Raw genomic sequence first — 23,638 nt, forward strand, 5'->3', positions numbered from 1 at the left:
ACCAGAATTTGTTAAGTGCTTACTACAGGACTGTGTGTTAGTGCTTTACTGTGTTAACTCAATTAGCCCTCACAGCCACCGTTTTTTATACTCACTATTGTCATTGGTGTTTTACAGATTAATAGACTTAAGAACAAAGTAGTTGGAGTAATTAAGTAACTTTCCCATGGTCATAGAGTTAAGTGGTAGAATTGGGTTTTGAGAGAGGCAGTCTGCTCCCAGAGCCCTGCGATCTAAAGTGCTATGCCTGTCACATAGTAGATGCTCAATAATATTTGTTGATTGAGCAAATTCCATAATTAGCGTTCCCAAAGAAATACAACTCTATCATTCCTCCAAAAGTACCAATGATAAACAATTAATAGTAAAAATAAAAATGTCCTGAATACAGAGCTCTGGTGCGAATAAACTCAGCCAGAAAGATCAGTGGAACCATCCAGTGTTTTATGTTGAATTGGAAACTGAAAATAAGAGCTGCACAATATGATAAACTGGGAAAAAAGGAGATCTATATGATAGATTCACAAAGAGTACATATGTACATGTTTAAAATATTTTAGATACTTTAAGAGCTAAATACTGGGAAGACGCCTGAGGCGGATGAGCCTCTAGGGGAACGAAATACCTTTTTAAATAAAGCTCAGACCCTATCTTATGCAGTTTTAATGTAAGCCTTTGATAATTCAAGACTTCGTGGATCACTCAGGAGGAGTGCTTTTATTTCTGTATTATGGAAATCTGGCAGCATGATAGATATTGGAGTTGAGCTGTGGTAAATATTAAGTTGCCCCTGAAGTAATGCTTATTGTATATCTCTGCTAAAGCTGTAACTAAATATTTATAAATTATTCTGAGAGACAAAATTATACAATGATACCTCTATTAACGAAGAAAAAGTTGCCAGACTATTTTGACATCACTATACTCTTGTCTCTGTTCCCTTAAGGAGACTCTAATCTCTGTGAGGACAAAGATGAGTATGTCTATTCTGGCAATCTCTGTATACTTAAAAGCTAGCCTGGTGAATGAATAAATGAATGAGCAACTAGCCTGGTGAATGAATGAGTGGGTTAGAAATGGTGTAGGAGACAAAAATTTATCCTAAGCTGTAGATTTCCCAGCTTTGACACATTGGGCAGTCCTTCCTACATGAAGGGAGGATAGATTGTTAAACCTTGGCCTTTTGTCCACACAAAGGAGGTTCTCCTTACATATGATGCACCTTAATTAACCATGGGGAAAGTGAGTAGAGACCTAAAATGGTTGAATTGAAATATTTGTCAATTGTACAATTCAATAGTTTAACTACATTATAAAAATAAATGGATTAATACTCAAACTGATTAAACGATCCATGTTAGGGGCTGGCCATGTTACTTGCATATTTAAAAATACTGATATCCTAATAGATAGTATAAATCTAATTGTAAATTTTGGAGGGGAATTAACTTAGAGAACTTCATGAGGTAAATACAAATGTAATTGCATAACACTAAAATTAATTCAAATGCCTATACTGTAGAAACATATCGGAATGTTCTTCCTGTAGCATAGATGATCGTTTAATTAGGAAACAAAGTACTACAGAGGTTACATAATATTCATCTACTCATAATTATTCATGCATATTTCCCATCGTTTTCATCATCTAACTCACTTATTCATAGGTGTTGGGGCATATTGGACATGAACTCCCAGTAGTATAATATTTATTTTGTACATATTTATATCTAAGTTATATAGCAACAAGTTGTGGTGAAAAGATTTTTTTTTTACTTTGTTGTTGTTGTTGTTGTTTTGAGACAGAGTCTCACTCTATCGCCCAGGCTGGAGTGCAGTGGCACAATCTCGGCCCGCTGCCACCTCCACCTCCCGGGTTCAAACGATTCTCCTGCCTCAGTATCCTGAGTAGCTGGGATTACAGTGCCCGGAACCATGCCTGGCTAATTTTTGTATTTTTAGTAGAGACGGGGTTTCACCATGTGGGCCAGGTGGCCTTGAACTCCTGACCTCAGGTGATCCACCTGCCTCAGCCTCCCAAAGTGCTGGGATTATAGGTGTAAGCCACCGTGCCCGACCTGAAAAGAGTTTTACATACTTACTTACAGTCGATGTAATTTTGGCAAATAGTAGAAATCTCTGTTTCTCATTTTTAAAAATGTAAAAGTAGGATATTTACTATGATAAAATATTTAAAAATAAATTCAGATAATATATATTAAATACCTAACAGAATGTCTGGTTCAGAGAACACTTAAAAATAGTTGATGCCAAAAATAGTTGAAGTATAAGAAGAAAGAAAGGAGGAATGGAGAGAAAGAGGATTTTACATGACCTTCAAAATGACTTCTAAAGATAGAAGGTGTATGTTGTTGTTATTCCAATTTTACAGATTAATAATTTGAGATTCAAGGACTTGCTCAGTGTCACACAGCTCTTTGATCCCTTAGAGTATTGCCAGCATTTTATTTATCTGCCCATGATAACACTTATCTAGTAATTATCTATTTCAGCTTCTAAACTATGAGTCGATTAAACTCTGAGTTCCTCTAGGACAGAAGCCTTATCGCATTCATTTTCTACGACTTAGCTTGCACATAGTACCAAATAGGCTATTGCAAAATGCTTTACTAATGAAGAGTAACTGTATTTACTGGGACTGTAACCTGTATTTGGCTATTTAAAGCCTGATACTTCTTCCATGTGTCATGCTTACTTATTCATCTCAACTCTCCAGAAACTTACATATTTGTGGTCAACAGTCTTTCCAGGCATTTAAAAAAAATAAATTAGTTAACTGATGGAACAACCCATTTTCTGACTAGCTTCCTCTTTTCCTGAGGTGGAAGCATGTCTCTTTGGTTATTTGTATTGTTTTCTAGGACTGCCATAACACATTGCCACAAAGTTTGGTGGCTTAAAACAATAGAAAATTATTCTCTCATAGTTCTGCAGGCTAGAAGTCTGAAATCAGGTGTTCTCAGAGCTGTGCTCCCTCTGAAAACTCTAGGTAAGAATTCTTCCGTATCTTTTCCAGCTTCTGGTTGCACTGGCTGTCCTTGGCTACTAATTGTACCACTCCAATCTCTGCCTCCATCTTCACATGGCCTTCTTTTCATGTGTTGTTGTATGTCTTTTTCTTATAAGGACATCAGTCATTGGATCTAGGGATTCCTAAATCCAGGATGATTTTTATCTCTAGAGTCTTAGCTAATTACATCTGCAAAGACCTTATTTCCAAATAAGGCCACACTTTGAGTTGTGAGTGGACATGAGTTTTTGGAGGGCGTTACTTCACCCTCTGTAGCTATTGTGCGTTGTTTGAGTTGATAGTATTGAGACAGGTTTAGTGAAACCTGACAACAATTTAGTGAAACCTGACAAACATAAAAATAATGAATTCAACTGGAAAAAATGAGTGGCTTTGTCTTGAACTTTTCTTAGGTGATTTGAAATAAAGTTGAAAATTTCACAGAAAATGCACTGAAAGTGGAAGTTCACCATGGAATTGCTAGAGGAGTTTGAAACAGAGAGAATAGAGTAGCATCAACTAAGAACTCAGGGAAACTATATGATAATCCCAGAAGACAATATGTTTCCCACCTAGGAAATAAACAAGAGATGGAACCAGGTATCAGGCAATTATAATAACTTCTCAATTTGTTATAAGCTAGGAAATATTACCTTGAAACTAAATCCTTAGGGATAAATCAAAAGGAATGCAGCCACATTCTAGGTTCAAGTCAGTATCAGAAAGTTAGTTATATATATAACTAGTCTTTAATTAAAATTACTATAATAGCATTTTACTTTCACTTAAGACCCATACTAATGAAATAGTAATATTATTTTATTTTTTTCTTTAATATGGACAAATAATAAGCGTACATACTTATGGGGTACATGTGATATTTTGATACATGCATGCAATGTGTAATGATCAAATTAGGGTAGTGGTGGCCTCCCAATGTGCTGGGATTACAGGCATGAGCCACTGTGCCTGGCCAGTAATTCTCCTTTTAAATACCCTTTTATTTGTCCTGGAGTTTGATATAAAGGCAAGCTTTTAATCTTTTTTTCTTATCACATATATATACATACATATATATGTATGTATATACGTATAGTTTGTCATACTATTATCTAATATGAAAACCAGATATTCACAGAATTAAACAGTATTGAAGCTATTACATTTTTAAAAAATGCTTTCCTTCTAGTAAATAAGAAATATCATTTGTATTCTGTTGCTTATTCTCATAATCACTTTATTGGTTTTATGTTCATTGTGCAAACATCTACAAGCTTTAATAGACACAATATACATTCTCAGTCAGATTTTCACATGCCACAAGAGTGACACGTTAAGATGATCTGTAATTTAAAGTGACGTTGGAGCCATTTGCATAGATCTTTAGCAGCAAATAAAGGTATCTTTATGCAAAATTCAAACTATTAAAAATAAAACATTGTTTCCACTGACATGCAATCTTTTCAGAAAGCAGATGTGCCTGTCACATTGCTTTCGTTACTAACATAGTAAAGAATGTTTCAGGGCAAGACTAGGGTTTTGAATAAGCCAAAACAATTATGTGAGAATAAGGTGCAATTGTACTCTAATTCAACTGTGTCTCCTGCTAAGAAGCTGGGAATTTGGCAGTAGCCATAATGTTCTGCTTCTACATTGTTTTGAGAATATTTTGTCCCTGTTAAGCTTTGTTAGATGGACCCTAGGATCCATTTTGAGAATAGCATTGGTTTTTATCCCCTTTAATTTGGCTTTCATTATAGTACTTTATATAATCTGCATGTTCCAATTCCAAGATGCAGGATTCATAAAAAATCATTTCAAGTAGACTCAATCAAATACTCCTAATTTCCTTAGTCCTTGTCCAGTAACTGCAATATCATTGTCCCATGATATTGTGTCTCTTCTTCCAATTGTCTTTTTTTCGGACTTTAACAGTGATATACAGTTGTTGGGATTTTAATACATAATAATTTGATAATCTTTTAAAAATTGTCATTCGCTTTAACAGAGGGAATTTCCTTATTTAAAATATGTATTTGAAATGATGGGTAAATTCATATTAGGTAATGAGTAATTTTTCAACCCTTTGAAAGGATGAGTTTGGCACTTTTTTGACAAGTGTCACTTCATATAGTAGAATAGTTATGCTACATAATTGTATTAATATAATTAAACCAATTTTGGATACCTGCCTATAGTCTTTAAAAATATTTGGATAGGAATAGTTAGTTTTGAACTATAAAGTTAATGAGTTAAAAACAAATTACCTTGTTGGTGAGGATATAGAGAAATTGGAAAACTCATACATCATTGGAGGGAATATGAAATAGTACAGTTGCTTTGGAAAACAGTCTGGCAGTCACTCGAACAGTTAAACACAGAGTTATCATATGACGGAGCAATTCCACTCCAAGGTACATAAACAAAAGAAATGAAAAGATATGTCCATTCAGAAACTTGAGATGAATATTTTTAATTTATAGCAGCATTATTCATAATGGCTAAATGTGCAAACAACTCAAATGTCCATCAACTGATGAATGTTTAAACAAAATAATGTGTGTATGTGTATATATATATATATATAAAATATATGTATAAAAATATATATAAAATATATATATGAATAATATTTGGCCATAAAAAAGGAATGAATTACTGAAACATGCTACAATATGGATAAATCTTGAAGCTATTACGCTAAGTGAAAAAATCTAGTCACAAAAGACTACCTATTATAGGACTCCATTCATATGTGCAGAACAGGGAAATTTATAGAGATGGAAATAGTAATTGTTTAAATTTGGGGGTTGAGAAATGGGAATATAAGAGGTGATAGATCAAGGATATGGTGTTTCTTTTTGAGGTGATGAGAATGTTCCAAAAATTGACCATGGTGATTGTTACAGATATCTGTGAATATAGTAAAAAAACCTCTGAATTGACACTTTAAGTAGGTGAATTGTACGGTATGTGAATTGTATATCAATAAAGGTGTTAAAATAAATTACCATTAATAGTAGCTAACATATATATAACTCTTACAAATGGCAGTTACTGTTTGAGTTAATTAATTTATTTAATGCACTTTATGAATATTCTGAAGCAGGAACCCTTATTTCTCTATTGTACACATTATAGAACTAATGCAAAAGGGTAACACAGGTAAAGCGGTAGAGCTAGGAGTTGAACCTCGATAATACAGTTCCAGAATTTATGCTTGTAACCAAGATTCATAATTAATTATTATACACTGGCTCCAATTATGTATAATTATATAATTAAAGAATAAAGGAGTATAGCTTATTCTTTTATTAAGCCTATAAATATTTATTGCAGGTATACTTTGTGCCAGGTACTTTTATAGGGACTGAGGATATAGCAGTATTCCAAAATCCAAAATGAAAAAAAGAAAAATTCCTCCTGCTATGGAGCTTAAATTCTTAAATTTTTAAGAATATAAACTTTAGAATTGAGCAAATTTGGTTTTAAACCTCAGCTCTGTCCCTTGTAAGTAGAGCAACTAGGTAAGTTCCTTAACCTCTTTGATCCATCTTTTTCCTATTTGTAAAATGAGAATAATATTTTGCCCACATCGTAGGGTCAATGTAAGAATTAAATGAGATGTTACTTGTAAAGCATTTACTTAAATGCCTAATAATCTATAAATACAAGTTGATGATGGCAATGGCAGTGACGACTGTAGTATCAATGCTCCTGTAAATGTCACCATCATTATTATCATCATTATCATCAATAACGGTAGTTAATGCCGTGGATTTAGTGCCTCCTAAAGTTTGTTTTAATAAGATCATACAGCTACTTGTGTGTGGAACCAGGACTAAAAATTGAATCTTCTGATTTTGAATGTCATGTTATCTTTATTGTTATAAAGATGCTACACAATTTTTATGCTAGCCTCAAATTTAGCCAAAAAATAATAAGACAATAGAAATACCTAGGTGCATTCTGATAAATTTGTTCTTTTAAAGAGGTCATTTACATTTTAGAAAGAAAATAGTCAATAAGCAAATGTTGAGAATAAAATTTAGGATTATTGTTATTATTATTACATTTACCAGTGTCTTTTCTTTAAAACCACCAGCACTCTAAGTTGATAACTGAATAGAGTTCTGAAATAGAATGTCTACCAAAACAAAGTAAACTGGGTCGTGGTAGTTATATTTATTTAAAAGAAGTAAAAATTAAGTTGGCTTAAAGTTGTAATATTTTTCCTCAGTCATAGGACCTATGTATTTAATTTTCAAGTACAGATTGGAAGAAGGTATTCCACATGGAATACCTGCATTAGCAACCTGACTTCACAAGCTTCTAGTTTGTCATGTTACACACACACACACACACACACACACGCATGTGTGCGCACATGCATATGAAAAGCTTTCTTCTCTAGTTTCATCCATTCATTAGACAAATATGTATTGAGGATTTTCTACGTGTTCACAGTGATAAATATTTTCATTTTGACCATGACATTTAGAAAATGTACCATAACACTTCCAGTCCTGCACAACACTGCCAACATCATTTTGATAAGTGTTTTTAGTTAAATCTTGACCTTTATTGGACATCTCAAGTTGATATTGCACCAGATTCAGTGAATAAATATTTAGGAATGATTTTTTTTTTTAATTGGATGAGATTTTAGTCAACTTTTAAAAGAAATCTGTGCTCAGTAAATACATTGTTTCTGGAACATGTTCTTTTCTACTCTGTTTCTACTCAGTAGACAGAGTAGTGACTTAGGATAAACTCTAGCGTCTTTATCCTCCAGAAGGTTTCTTCCACTTTCGGTTACCTTCATTTAGAGACATGGATTCCCTGACTTCCCATTCCCGTCTAACTTCCTTTACTCTGACATTAATCTTAGTGGTCAAAAGTCCCTAATGCTTGTGTTCACAAGGATACACACTCTGTAACCAGCAGGAATACACAAGAAAGATGTACTTGAAACCAGAATGAAGATAGCAGCTGTACTTTACACAGGTAAGAAAAGAAAAAAAAAAGTTGTAAACCTGGAGACAGGATAAAGAAGGAGTATTTTGCCGAGAGACTGCACAAAAGCAATACTCTTGGGTAATAGATCTTTCCTTGACCTCACTCTTCTACATACGGATATGTAGCTTTCCCAGCACCATTTATTGAAGAGACTGTTTTTTCCCCAGTATTTGTCCTTGCCAACTTTGTCAAAAATGAGTTCAGTGTAGGTGTGCGGATTTGTTTCTGGGTTCTCCATTCTGTTTCATTGGCTTATGTGTCTGTTTTTATGCCAGTATCATGCTGTTTTGGTCACTACAGCTCAGTAGTATAAATTGAAGTCAGGTAATATAATTCCTCCACTTTTCTTTTAGCTTTGGATGGCTTTGGCTATTCTGGGTCTTTTGTGGTTCCATATAAATTTTAGAATTGTTTTTTCTCTTTCTGTGAAGAATGTCATTGATATTTTGATAGGGATTGCATTGAATCTGTAGACTGCTGTGAATAGTATAAATATTTTAACAAGATTGTTTTTTCCAATCCATGAACATGGAATATTTTTCTAATTTTTGGTGTCCTCTTCAATTTATTTTAGTAGTGTTTTATAGCTTTCATTATGGAGATCTTTCACTTCTTCAGTTAAGTTAATTTCTGGATTTTTGTTTTTATGTGTGGCTATTGTAAATGGGATTACTTTTTTAATCTCTTTCTCAGATTGTTCTCTGTTGGCATATAGAAATGCTACTGATTTTTGTATGTTCATTTTGAATCCTGCAACTTTACTGAATTTATTTATCAGTTCAATAATTTTCTTGTGGGGTCTAGGTTTTCCATATATAAGAACATATGATCTGCAAACAAGGTTAATTAGACTATTTCCACTCCAATTTGGTTCCCCTTTATTTCTTTCTCTTGTCTGATTGCTCTAGGTAGGACTTCCAGTACTATGTTGAATAACAGTGGTGAAAATTGGCATCCTTGTTGTGTTCCAGATCTTAGAGAAAAGGCTTTCAGTTTTTTTCTCATTAAGTATGTGAGTCTGTCATATATGGCTTTTATTATGTTGAGGTATGTTCCTACTATACCCAGTTAAAGGGTTTTTATCATGCAATGATGTTGAATTTTATCATCTGTTTTTTCAGCATCAATTGAAATGATCATATGGTTTTTGTCTATCGTTCTGTTGATACAATGTATCACATTGATTGGTTTGTGTACATTGAACCATCCTTGCATCCCTGGAATAAATCCCACTTGGTGATAATGAATGATCTTTCTTTGCTTTTTTTCCCCAACTTTTATTTTAAGCTCAAGGGTACATGTCCAGGATATGCAGGTTTGTTACATGGGTAAATGTGTGCCATGGTGGTTTGCTGCACAGATCATCTCATTACCTAAATAGTAAGTTCAGCATCCATTAGCTATTCTTCTTGATACTCTTCCTCCTCCCACCCCCAACCCTTTGACAGACCCCCATATGTGTTGTTCCACCCTGTGTTTATGTGTTCTCATCATTCAGCTCCCACTTATAAGTGAGAACATGTGGTATTTGGTTTTCTGCTTCTGCATTACTTTGCTGAGGATAATGGCTTCCAGCTCCATCCATGTCCCTGAAAAGGACATGATCTCATTCCTTTTTTTTCCATTTCCCTCTGCTTTTTTCAAGCAAAAGGAATTTCAGCATGTGTATTAGTCCATTCTTGCAATGTTATAAAGAAATTTCTGAGACTGGGTAATTTATAAGGAAAGAGGTTAAATTGGCTCATGGTTCTGCCAATTGTACAGAAAGCATAGCAGCTTCTGCTTCTAGGGAGGCCTTAGGAAACCTACAATCATGGTGGAAGGCAAAGGGGGAGCAGCACTTCACATGGCCAGAAAAGGAGCAAGGGAAAAAGGAGCTGCTACAGACTTTTATAACAACCATATCTCCTGATAACTCACTATCATGAGAGTAGCACCAAGAGGATGGTGCTAAATCATTCATGAGAACTCCACCCCCATGATCCAGTCATCTCCCATCAGCCCCCATATCCAACATTGGGGATTACATTTAGACATGAGATTTGAGTGGGGGCACTGATCGAAACCATATCATTCTGCCCCTGGCCTCCCCCAAATCTCATGTCTTTCTCACATTTCAAAATAAAATCATGCTTCCCAACAGTCCCCCAGTGTCTTAATTCATTCCAGCATTAACTCAAAAATCCAAAGTCCAAAGTCTCATCTGAGAGTAGGCTAGTCCCTTCTGTCTATGACCCTGTAAAATAAAAAACAAGTTAGTTACTTCCAAGATACAATGGTCTTACAGACATTGGGTAAATACTCTCATTCAAAAAGGAAGAAATTGGCCAAAAGAAAGGGGCTACAGACCCCATGCAAGTCCCAAATACAGCAGAGCAGTTATTAAATTTTAAAGCTCCAAAATAATCTCCTTTGGCTCCATATCTCACATCCAGGAAATACTGGTGCAAACGGTGGGCTCCCAAAGCCTTGGGCGGATCTGCCCCTGTGGCTTTGCAGGGTTCAGCCCCTGAGGCTGCTCTCATGGACTGGTATTGAGTGCTTGTGGCTTTTCCAGGCACAGGGTACAAGCTGTTGGTGGATCTACCATTGTGGAGTGTGGAGGATCATGGCTTTCTTCTTACAGTTCCACTAAGCAGTGCCCCAGAGGGGACTGTGTATAGAGGTTCTCCATGAGGGCTCCACCCCTGGAGCAGGCTTCTTCCTGGAAATCCAGGCTTTTCCATATGCCCTCTAAAATTCTAGGTAGTGGCTCTCAAGTCTCAACTTTTGCACTCAGTGTACCTGCAGGCTTACCTCCATGTGGAAACCATGAAGGTTTATGTCTTGGACTCTCTGAAGCAGCATCCTGAGCCCCATTTAGCTATGTCTGGAACAGGAGATACTGGGATTCAGGGAGCAGTCTCCTGAGGCTGTGCAGTGCAGCAGGGTCCTCAGCACAGCCCACTAAACCATTCTGTTCTCCTAGGCCTCTGGGCCTGTAATGGGAGGAGCTACCGTGAAGGTGTCTGAAATGCCCTTGAGATGATTTCCTCATTGTCTTGGCTGTCAGCACTTGGCTTCCTTTTAGTTATGCAAATTTCTTTTTTTTTTTTTTTTTTGAGATGGAGTCTTGCTCCGTCGCCCAGGCTGGAGTGCAGTGGCTCAATCTCGGCTCACTGCATGCTCCACCTCCCGGGCTCACGCCATTCTCCTGCCTCAGTCTCTGGAGTAGCTGGGACTACAGGCGCCCGCCACCACGCCCAGAGAATGTTTTGTATTTTTAGTGGAGACAGGGTTTCACTGTGTTAGCCAGGATGGTCTCAATCTCCTGACCTCGTGATCCACCTGCCTCAGCCTCCCAAAGTGCTGGGATTACAGGCGTGAGCCACTGCACCCGGCCTAGTTATACAAATTTCTACCACCAGCTTAAATTCCTCCCCTGAAAATGGAGATTTTTTTTTTCTCTTCTTCCACATGGCCAGGCTGCAAATTTTTCAAAATTTTATGCTCTGCTTCCTTTTAAAATGTAAGTTTCAGTTTTATGTTATTTCTTTGCTCACATGTAAGAGCATAGGCTGTTAGAAGCAGCAAGGCAACATCTTGAATGCTTTGCTGCTTAGAAATCTCTTTCCCCAAATACCCTAAATCATCACTCTCAAATTCAAAGTTCCACAGATCATTAGGGCACAGGCACAATGCTGCCAGGTTCTTTGCTAGTGCATAATAAAGGTAACCTTTGCTCGAGATCCCAATAAGCTCCTCATCTCTGAGGCCTCATCAGCTTGGCTATCTGTGTCCATATCACCATCAGTAATTTGGTCACAACAATTTAACAAGTCTCTAGGAATTTCCAAATTTTCCCTCATCTTCCTTTCTTCTGCTGAGCCCTCCACAGTCTTCCAACCTCTGCCTGTTACCAAATTCCAAAGCTGCTTCAACATTTTCAGGTATCTTTGTAACAATGCCCCACTCCTTGTACCAATTTTCTGCATGAGTCCATTCTTGCATTGCTATAAATAAATATTGGAGACCAGGTAATTTATAAAGAAAAAAGGTTTAACTGGCTCACAGGTATGAAAGCTGTATGGGAAGCTTAGTGACTACTGCTTCTCAGGAAGCCTCAGGAAACTTACAATCATGGTGGAAGGCAAAGGGGTAGCAGCACTTCACATAGTTGGAGAAGAACCAAGAGAGAGGGGAAGTTGCTACACAGTTTTATAAGAACCAGATCTCATGATAACTCACTCACTATCATGAGAACTGCACTGAGGGGATGGTGCTAAACCATTCACAAGAACGCCATTTCCATGATCCAGTCACTTCCCATCAGGCCCCACCTCCAACAATGGGGATTACAATTCATCATGAAGATTTTGGTGAGGACTCAGATCCAAACCATATCACCTTTTATCTGTCACAGCTGGTAATGCTCTGAGTCTCACTGGAAGCCAGCAAGTGTCAGCATCTCACCCAAGGCCCTTGATGTAGTACCTGGGTATCACTGCTGGTTATTCAGGGCCCAAGGGCTCTTCAGTTAGTAGGTGATAAAAGCTGCCAGGATCAGGTCCTTTCCTTCAAGGCAGCAGATACTCTTATTTCCCAAGGTGTGTCTAGAAATATTGCTGGGGAGTTAGGGCCTGGAACGGGTGCACCACAGCTGTGACAGTTGCCGTATCTTCCTCTGTCTGAACTAGTTTCCAAGATGCAAGACAAAGTCCTCCGCATTCTTCCCTCTTCTCTCCTCAAGTGGAAGTGATCTCCTTTGGAGCCATGAGCTGTGCAGCCTGGGGTTAGGGGATCAGTGATGCCAACCCTCCTTTATCCTCCCCAGCTTGTGTCTCGGTAGCTTGTGTGCCCCTCAGCCCACTGTCTCTGGGCCTAATTCAGCACTAGGACTCACCTAAGAGTTGCAGTCCTTATGGTTTAGACTGCCTTTCAAGTTTACTTGAAGACACAGAGTGCTGTAGCCATAGGTGGCGATGTTTGCAGGAACTGAAGTTTGTACCACTAGGATTGGTGATTTCCCTCTGGCTAGGGCTGGTTTAAATGCTCCCTCTGTGGGAGGGCGTCGGCTGAGTTTTTTCTGGTTTTCCTTTCTGTTTTAACAAAACAGCACTGAGTTCGGTGCCTCACAGTTGCTGTGTTCTCCCTCCCCCAGCACCCGGAGATGCTCTCTGCATCATGCCTCCTCTGCCTGGGGTTGGGGAATGGTAGCGTCAGCAATTCAGGACTGTTTTTTTCTATCGCTCCAATGCCTCTTTCAGGGATACATAGTTAAAACTAGGTATTATGAGGGCTCACCTGATTTTTGGTTCTCATGAAGGTGTTTTTTTTCTGTGTAGACAGTTGTTAAATTGTTTTCCTTGTTGGACAACTATCAGTGGAACTTTCTATTTCACCATCTTGCTCTGCCTCCACTCTCTCATTACTTATTTTGGACATTACATTCTGTCCCTCTTTTTCATTAGTTGCATTCAATAGCTCTGTCAATCTAGAAATTTAGATGCAGTAAGGGAAGTATTCACCTATTGGTGGTAAGTGTTAGAATTTATTCACACCAGGAGGTAAATAAGAACATATGACACAACATGACTAATGTATATTGTGCAAAAACTGAGCCAATAGACATTCAGATGCAATAACTTTTCTCCCACTCCTTACTATATATAATTTAATTTGGGCAATTATTTTGTTAATGTAATGTTGCCTGTTCAGGGCCAGTTTATAAATAAGAGTATAAAAATCCATCTCTATTAAAACAGGAGTTGCTTTTCATCATGTTTTTTCCCCTTCCAGCATTGATTTTTTTTTTAATGTTTCTATAATCAAATCGGGTATCAATTTACCCAGCTACTTGCCTGCTTGCCAATAAATTTCTGTACTTTCTTTTTATTCTAATGCTTGTTTAGTAGGCATGCACTAGAAGCTACTCATTTGACAGATTGTGTTGTGTCTGTGTGGTGTGGATAAGTGTAAAGACTATCGTTTTAATATTTCCCACATTATCTATTTTAGGCTTTTCTCAATAGAAATTGTCAAACAAGGGCAAAAGTAGCACAGCATAAACAATTCTCTTAATGAAAATATACAATTTAGGGAAATAAATACATTCTGGAGTTGTTCTTTTTCAGTAAAATGATAAGGAAAGGAAATGCTCACCCCAACTTCTTCATTAGCTTAAATGTTGGTTAAGTCATTAACTTTTCAATAATTCATGAAATAATTTACCAAGATAGATGTGTTTCACATTTTTAGATTTTCACTTTGCTCACTAAAAATTTTAATGCTTTTGGATTGCTTTGTGATAAGTGGTGAAACATCTAACATTAATCTATTGTGATTGTGAAAGTAATTTCTAATGAAACTAAAAAAAGATCCTTTGTGTTTCTATAAAACAGAAAATTAATTTTTTAATGTTATATTCTTAGATATGGCTAAAGTTTTGGTGATGTTATAGTACTTGAGATTATTTCTTTTGGAAAGTTAAAAATTTTTATCTATTATTTAAGTGTATCATTCATAATAAGGAGAGATATAAATAGTGATTGTTTAAAGACAGAGAAATCCAAGGACACTTTCTTGGAAGAGATTACTCAAGGCATTATCCTCAGGCTATGCCTTCACAGAAAATTAAATTCTATCATTGAGCCATTGATGGTTGAATCTGATCGATGCAGAGAGATTATAAGAATATCTTGGGCTAACAACACTCGAAGTGGAAGGACAAGAAGCATACTTTATTTTCTTAGATAATAGGTTTGTGCCTATATCTGAATGCTTATCTCAATTTCAATTTTGTAAACTCAAGTTATGTTAAAATGATAGAAAAAAATATACTTTCTTGGTCTGGGAATAAGCCACTGGATAAAAAAAAAATGGAGAAAGCATGCATCCTCTTACTATGTTGACTCTATTTCTCTTAGTATTTACCCTTATTTCAGATTCAAGCCTACTCTCTTGACAATTTTCCGTGATTCTTTGTATTCAAGAAGACTCTATAAGGAACTTTTGCATAACTGTAAAAAGAACAGGGAATTAAGATAAAGATTGCGGAGAACAGACTTTTGGGAGCATCATTAGCTGGAAATGTTGACATTTGATTCACTTTTAATTCAGTAATTTAATCCTCTACAAAGGAGAATGAATCCAAAAGGACAAATGGTCTATATGCTTCTGGTATCTTAAAAAGTAACTTAACCTGTCTCCTGAAAGTGGTTGAGGGAGAAAAAAAAGTCTTAAATAAAATGAAAAGAATGACTTCCGTGATGATATTAAAAAGGATTTAGTTGAACAGAGTTGATTTAAGATGCCCCTATGAACAACAGAAACTATTGATTTAAAATTCAGCAATAATATCCCAATGCTGTATAAACATTTCTTATGTTTACCCCCAAATCATTAATTTTCAATGAGCCTAGTTTTTCTCGTTTCAATTAAAAAATGTGTTTATGTTTGAAATAAAGGCCCATTCATTTAAAAATGGATAGAAAATAAGTGACATCATAACAGAATATCTAATTGGAAGGGTGCCTTTTCTTGGTTAATGCGTAAGTGAGCTAAGCATATATTTTTTATGCCAATTGAAATTTTGTATGTGGCTCTTCATATTTTTGCACAAGATTTACAATGCTGTTATATCCCTTTACTCAAACCACTGAAGAATGTAGGAGATGAAAGTAGTTTCAGCAGAAAAACAAAGCTGTGTACCATTGCACTGGGAATGTTGACATGCTTTTTTTTCAAAAAAAAAAAAATGTATTTGCAGTAACCAAATTTGAGCTGATTTTTGTTTTTGTTTTATTTTCCTTTGCTTCCCTTGCCTCCATTTTATCCTAAATCAGCGGAAATCCGAAGGGAAAGTGGCAGGAAAGGTAAGACTGCAAATTTCAAAGAAAATTGATTTTGAAATGTTGTGTTTATACTGTGTGAAGCTACAGTAGTTAGTCCATGGAGTTAAAACTGTAAGTACTTAGGATAACATATGTTATGGTTCTACTTTAAAAGAGAGTCAAGCTGAGCTGTTTTCACATTTTGTATCACACAGTTCTGGAAACAATTTCGTGTCTCATTTTATTTTATTTTCCCCCAATACTTTCTTTTCCCACTATGCCAAAACAACATACTGTTGACAGCGTCACTTTGTGAATGGTCTGATAATACAGTTATTTTATGATAAATGCTAGCAATAAAAAAAGGAACAATTTTAGTGTCAATTCACATTTTAGCAGTGACAGCAGTAAGTTAGTGAATATAAATCATGATATTTGATAGGGTCACAGAGAAGAATTATATAACTAAACATGGTTAATAGGCAAAATGATGATCTCAGAGAAACTGGGTTTTGGAATGTCATCCTTCAGTGCGAAAATTTTAAGTTCTGCTCAAGTATAGGATGGTTCAAAAGTAATTGTGGTTTTTGCCATTAAAAGTTATTGTAAAAACCACAATTACATTTGCACCAACCTAATGTATATGAACAGTCCAGTCTTCTAGAAAAATTTGTGTTTCTATTGTTAAACAAATAAGCTATCTCATACATATTGTTAAATAACTTCACTAGTTAAACTGTACTACCACTAAAAATAAAGTTTTCCAGTTGTTTATTAACATTTCTTTCCTAGCATTTATGCCTTAGTTTCTTATTATGTTTTGAGGTTTAAAGAAATCAATTTCCCTTAAATTTCTGACAGAAGACGTTTTGGATATTAAATTCAGTAAGCCTTAAATGCTATCCATATTAGGCACCAGAATCTTATCTTTGCTGTTGCTAAGTTAAATATATATAATCTTAAAGATGAATTATCTTATTCTAGCTTAAGAAACCACACTTTACGTTTGAAAAAGCACTTGCCGGAGAGTTGTCTAAGCTATGCCGGAAAGTAATCTGTTCACCTTGGATGTCTTTATCAAGTGTGAGAATTAATGGAAAATGGAGTTTGAATACAATGCCAAAAGGGATTTTCATTAATGTTTGAGAGATAAACTAAAATAACAGCATCAGAGAGTTGTAAATCAGTATATCTTTCGGAGTGCTTTCAATTGCCTCTCTGAATCATACTGAGTATCACTGTGGCCTTGGAGTGATGAAGTTTTGAAAGTCAGCTCCTCCCAGAAGACAAAAGTTCATAGACAAGATCTCCAGTTAAAAGGAAGGAAGCAAGGGTAGTAAAATGTCACTGGCTGCTACTATGTACGGTGTGATTATATGTGTGTGTGTGTGTGTATAAAACATGTATTTATATTATATTATGTGTATATTTAGAGAAAGAGAGAGAGAGAATGAAAGAGAGAGAAGGTCTACAGATTTGGGGATTTTGTGTTCTAACATTCTTAACCATTCTGGTGAATTTGGAAATGAACTTGTGGCTCAGTTAGTTCAACATTGAAATGCTGAAGAAGAGGAATGTTGGAAATATTTTTCTAGCTTAGTGAATATAAATAAGGATATGTCTTTGTTTTACAAGTTAGGCTCCTGCATATAGAACTCTGGGAAGAACCTATGTTCCAGGTCAGGAGACTCTTAAGTCATGACATTTCAACATAAAACAGTTCAACATGTAAATAATCGACATAAGGACCAATGGAAAAAGAGGTTCTTAGTGAAGGACAATTTTTTTTTTTTTTGTCAAATAAAACAAATCTGGACAGACATAGAGAGAGACTTTGTTCAGAAGAAAGAATATTGCAATAGGGAGAAGGTTATGACGTTAAAAATCTGCAAGGATCTCAAAATTCAACAGAAAATGCTTTTCTTTATAAGGTCAAGAAGGGTAAGCAAGCAGAGATAAGCAGAATCTTTTTTGGAGGTAGGGGATGGGGTCTCGCTCTGTTGCTCAGGCTGGAGTGCAATGGCACGATGGATCACAGCTCACTGCAGCTTTGAACTCCCCGGCTCAACTATTTCTCCCACCCCAGCCTCCCGAAGTGCTGGGATTATGTGTGTGAGCCACCGCACCCGGCCGATAAGCAGAATCTTTAAAGAGGAAGCTGGACCAACAAGAGAGTGGGCCCAAAAGTATCTGTTGTCATCTGATTTTCTGAGAAGCTAATGATTGGGACACATTCCACTTTTTTTAGTGGTTGCTCAGGTTTGATGTCAAGCCAAGCTCAGGGGCCCGTGGGAAGGTGAAAAACCTGACAAAATTTGGGTTAAAACACAGTAGAGAGTTAAAAATGGGCAACTGTGAAGTTTATTATTTTTTTCACTAGCTTTTTTAAAATAAAGTAAGCATAATAAAAGAAACATACAAATCTGCTTACTCTGTTCCAAGCACTCTATGTTTGTGCATGTGTGTATACATATACATATATGTGTGTATGTATATAGGTATGCATACATATATATAGGAATGTGTATACACATATATATACACAGTTCATCTTCACAATAATCCTGTAGGCTATTTTACAGATGAGGAATGGTGATACATCGAGCTTAAGTGGCTTGCCTAAGGTTACAGAGCTCACAAGTAGAAGAGCCAGGGTGTGAACTCAGGCAATCTGTCTCCAGAAATTCTCTCTTTAAAAAGATAACAACTTGGAATTGTAAAACAAATACTTTCTTTATATTAAAATAAGTGTTTTCATTGTGTTTTAGAAGTTACATTTAATATATTTAACGTTATAAAGGTGCTAAAGATGTTTCTGGAATAGTAATTTTTAAAAAGTTACTTCTGTCAACTACAATAATGCTACAGACCCACCATTAACTCATTTTTACTAGTCTATATACATTCCATACATTGCCTAATGTAATACTGTTAATGTATACTATGGAGATTAGGTCTGTGCTCTGGTGTCCTTTGTTTTTGGTTCATTGCATTTATGTATACCTTTTGAAGGGTATTTTGGATATTAAATTCAAGAAGCTATAAACTTTAAATATATTAAGTGTCAGAATATTCATTAACTTGGGATTTATTGCAAATGTTTCTATAAAAAGTTAAATTCATTTCTTGAACTCCTGAACTTCACCTTTTTAGTCTTTTTATGAATTATAAAATATGGCTTTTATGTTCAGTTTAATTCAGAGTATGGGAAAGTATAAGGTTCTCGCATTTGTAAAAAAGTAAGGCAACACATTATCTTAGCTAAGAATGAAGTATCTAGATGAATTCTTTATCTTTTAGAGTCTAAAACATCAAAGAAGAAGATAATTTCTCAATGATTTCTCTAGATTTAAGTGTAAATGACTTCAAGGTACTCACCAAATAGGACCTATATTTAGATTTCAAATCAGAGGTTTAAGTTACAAAGATAGACACTTTTTCTACCCCCTCTTAAAAAATTATGTTATATTTCGTAGATAAGCTAGTGGCATTCAGAGCATAAAAGAAGCAAATGCCACATGTCATAGTTCATTCATTCTTTAACCAGTTGTTATCCATGTGGTTAATTACTAATTAGGAGGAAAAACAAATTTCAACACATGGCCACTTGTAATTGAATAGTGTAAGCAGTACTTATTTTCTTTTTTTTTTTTATTTTGAGACGAAGTCTTGCTCTTGACCCCAGGCTGGAGTGCAATGGCATGATTTCGGCTCACTGCAACCTCTACCTCCCAGGTTCAAATGATTCTCCTGCCTCAGCCACCCGATTAGCTGGGATTACAGGCGCCTGCCACCACGCCTGGCTAATTTTTGTATTTTTAATAGAGACGAGGTTTCACCATGTTGGCCAGGCTGGTCTCGAACTCCTGACCTCCAGTGATCTGCCCACCTTGCCCTCCCAAAGTGCTGGGATTACAGGTGTGAGCCACTGCACCCGGCCTACTTATTTTCAACTAAAAAGGGAATTACAGTTTTTTGAATCTGGTTAATATTTTTTAAAATTTCCTCGTATGAATACAAACTGCTCTTTTATTCAATCTACCAGCTTTCCCTTATTTAGCATTAACCTGAACATTTCCATGTAGACATTTTTTTTCAAGATCCCTTCCCACTTTGGCTTAGCCTGAGACTAAATTGCCCTTAGGGTTTGCACAAATGGCCAGGCTTGTTAAAGAGAATGTTCACTAAAGTGCTAAACTGAATATGGCAGAAACAGAACTGACTGAGATTCTCCGAGGAGTATATTTCCGATTTCTTTATATCTGCCTGAGGTAAATTAAAAAGCAGATTCTTTTAGACTCACATAATGGATAATAGAAAGAGTAGCTATAGTAGCAAAGCAAGTAAAAGCCATTCTCTGTCATTGGCCAGACTACTGACATTTGTGCAATCATTTGCTCCAAGGCTACATGAAGATGAGGGGAGCAATGAAAATGTTTGATCCAACATATATTAAAATACCCATTTTGCTGGTGTCTCCAAGGTATTTCTTCATTTGCTGTTTTGTACAACAATGCAGACGTGTTTGGAGGTTCCTGCTTCAGAAATTCTCCTAAAAGCATAATTTAGAATGTTGAATGCAGAATGGCACTATCTTAGCTCATTTTCTGTTGCTATCACAGAATACCACAGACTGTGTAATTTATAAAATAAGAAATGTATTTCTTACAGTGCTGGAGGCTGGAAAGTCCAATATCAAGGTACCAGCATCTGCTGAGGACCTTCTTGTTGCATCATAACATGGTGGAAGGCATCACATGGTGTGAAGGCAAGAGTGTGTGTTATCAGCTTAGGTGTCTCTTGTACTTATAAAGCTACTAATCCCATCATGGGGTCCCTACCCTAATGACTTTATCTAATTCTAATGGCCCCCCAAAGGCCCCACCTTCCATCAATGTGTGAATTTGGGGATTACATTTCTAACACATAAAATTTGGGAGACATATTCAAACCATAGCAGTAACATTGAGATTTTTTTCAGTTATCTAAATAAAACAAATTCTAATGGTATATTTCTGAAGAGATACATTTTCATGTCTTATTTTAGAGAAGGATTATTTTCCTATATTACTTTTTGGACTATTATGATCTAGCAAATGCATGAGGCTAAATCTGCATGATTATAAATGCTATTTCTTCTGTTTCTTTTGCCAGTTTTCCTTATTAAACATTCAGTTTAGTGTTATTAGTATGTTTTGTTTTTTTTTTAAGACAGAGTCTCACTCTGTCACCAAGCTGGAGTAGAGTGGTGTGATCCCAGCTCACTGCAACCTCTGCCTCCCAGGTTTAAGCAATTCTCCTGTCTCAGCCTCCAGAGTAGCTGGAATTACAGATATGTGCCACCACGCCCAACAATTTTTTGTATTTTTTAGTAGAGACGGGGTTTCACCATGTTGGCCAGGCTGGGTGTAATTAGTATTATGAAAAATTAAATCACACTAAGAGCTCTAATTTAGCATTACCACCTAAGGAAACTAATTCCCCTTCATCCTACATATGTTCTATAGATATGCTCTTCTAGGGACATTGTACTGCAGGTACACTGTGAAGCCTTTCATAGGGTCTTAACAGCTTCTTGCTTTGGAATAGATTATTTATTTAACTCAGTGGTAATGGCTGAAAATTTGATCAGTGGCAAAAAATATCAGATAATGTAAAGGACACTTTGATCTTTTGGGATTCTCCATCTATGCTAGTGTCATGCTTGTTCAAGACTTACACTTATCAGCCAGGCACAGTGGCCGATAACATCAATCTGGCCAACCTCGTCTCTACTAAAAATACAAACTGGCATTCAGTGTTACAACTGTTAATGTAGCCATCACCACAGGTGAATATCAGTTTTGTTTTACATCTTTGTATACTACATTTCTCAATTCTGTGGTTCTTATATGTACATATGTGCATTCCCTGGATCTTATATTCATATGATTTCAAGGTCTCCATAATTTTGAGCATAGTCCTCCCTTTTTAAGATCACAATTTTATTAACTGCTTTATATTATCCTGTCTGGTTAACATGAGCTTTCCATTCAGTAGGTTCTCCAATTACTCAGTCCCTCTCCATTTTACCCACTTGATAAAATTCCTTCCTGGTTATATTTATCATTCTGTCTCATCATTGTTATCCTTGGTTTCTCTGTTTGGAGTGCCAGTTTCCAACTGTAGATTACCCTTGTAGAATGTATCCTTCATAGCCACTGAGCACATTTAGGTAGAAAAATTAAAAAATCAAAAAAATTATACTGAAGATTTAGCTCACTACACATTAATAGTACTAAGTTTCAGTTGGGATCTACCTATTGTTCTGAAATATTTTTATTCTCCTCTCATTATCTTTCTATCCCATGCTTTGAATGACTTTCCAAAGCTTTTCAACTATTTTCGAATTTCTTTCACAATTTCCAGCCCTGAATTACCAGCAGATTACTTTAAATCCTACTATCCTAAGATAGAAACAATTTTTGTAACCTCAATATATTTCTGAGTTCCTTTCTAGCCTCTCATTTATTCCCTCTGAAATCTTGAAATATCTAGCTCTTTAGTCCCTTCCTAAATGCCACTGCCCTTTTATATTTAAAAATATGTAAAAGTCATTTGTCAATAAAAAAATATATATAAAATAAAAAGGCCTCCCCTTAAGTCAGCTACCCTTGCTAGATATTGATGTAATTCACTACTAAATTGAAGGGCTCATCTCCCCCCTATTAACTACATTTTCTCACCACATATTCCTTGCTATAATTAATTACATTCCCCTCCTGATTAAAGTATAACCCTTTTATAATTTAGGCAAGATTTTCTGCTTCCTACATCCAAACTTTCTGTTACATTTGTTAACCACTGCTTTTCTCTCGATTTTTCTGGAAATTTTTCTTCCATAAAACCTTCTGTGATCTCTTTTAATCATTTGTATACATAAATATAATGTTCACACCTAGATTGTAACTTCATGTTCATTAAGTACATATTCCTTCTGTATCTTTCAATTCCTAGCTTCCTTTTCTTTTTTTTTTTTTTTTTCTTTTTGAGACTCGCTCTGTCCCCTGGCTGGAGTTCAATGGTGCCATCTCGGCTCACTGAAACCTCAGCCTCCCAGGTTTGAGTGATTCTCTTGCCTCAGCCTCCTGTTCCAAGTAGCTGGGATTACAGGCGCCCACTACCAAGCCCGGCTAGTTGTTTTTTGTGTGTGTGTTTTTAGTAGAGATGGGGTGTTACCATGTTGGCCAAGCTGGCCTGGAACTCCTGACCTCAAGTGATCTGCCCTCCTCAGCCTCCCAAAGTGCTGGGATTACAGGCGTGAGCCAACCGTGCCCGGCCAAACCACAGGACGTTCTTAACATATCAGCCCTCCACTCAAGAGTTCCCTTCATTGATCACCAATTTGTAAACCAGAAAGTATCTGAAACAGGCCTCAATCAATTTAGAAGTTTACTTTGCCAATGTGAAGGACATGCCTAGGAGGGAGGTCTGTGCCTTTCTCCAAAGATGATTTTGAAGGCTTTGCTATTTAAAGGGGAAGAACTGGCTGGAGGGGAAAGAGGGAGGATACGGTCTCATTATGGAATCCACATGTTGTAAGCAAAAGGAACAAGTAGGGGAATAGTCAATTATATATTATTTTCAAACTCAGTAAATCAGCAGTTTACCTAAGATAAGGTGAACATGGAGTAGCTATCTATGCAGCTATTTAACCTTTTATCTGTAGCTATCTGCTTACGAACAAAAGGAAAGTCAGTTTCTTGCATGACTCAGCTTTGAGCTTAATTTTTTCCTT

At 36.2% G+C, this 23,638-nt stretch overlaps 1 protein-coding gene across 3 annotated transcripts in view; it reads left to right on the plus strand.

Moving 5' to 3' along the window:
* Positions 1-23,638, plus strand: part of PCDH11X (protocadherin 11 X-linked) — an 827,978-nt gene that overhangs the window by 457,246 nt on the left and 347,094 nt on the right. For all 3 annotated transcript variants that reach the window (XM_034950250.3, XM_034950249.3, XM_034950252.3), the window contains one exon: positions 15,874-15,903. In XM_034950250.3, the coding sequence (XP_034806141.2) occupies positions 15,874-15,903 (30 nt within the window). The remainder of the gene's footprint in view (positions 1-15,873; positions 15,904-23,638) is intronic.

This window comes from Pan paniscus, chromosome X (assembly GCF_029289425.2).
Source record: "Pan paniscus chromosome X, NHGRI_mPanPan1-v2.0_pri, whole genome shotgun sequence".
NCBI classification, from domain to species: domain Eukaryota; kingdom Metazoa; phylum Chordata; class Mammalia; order Primates; family Hominidae; genus Pan; species Pan paniscus.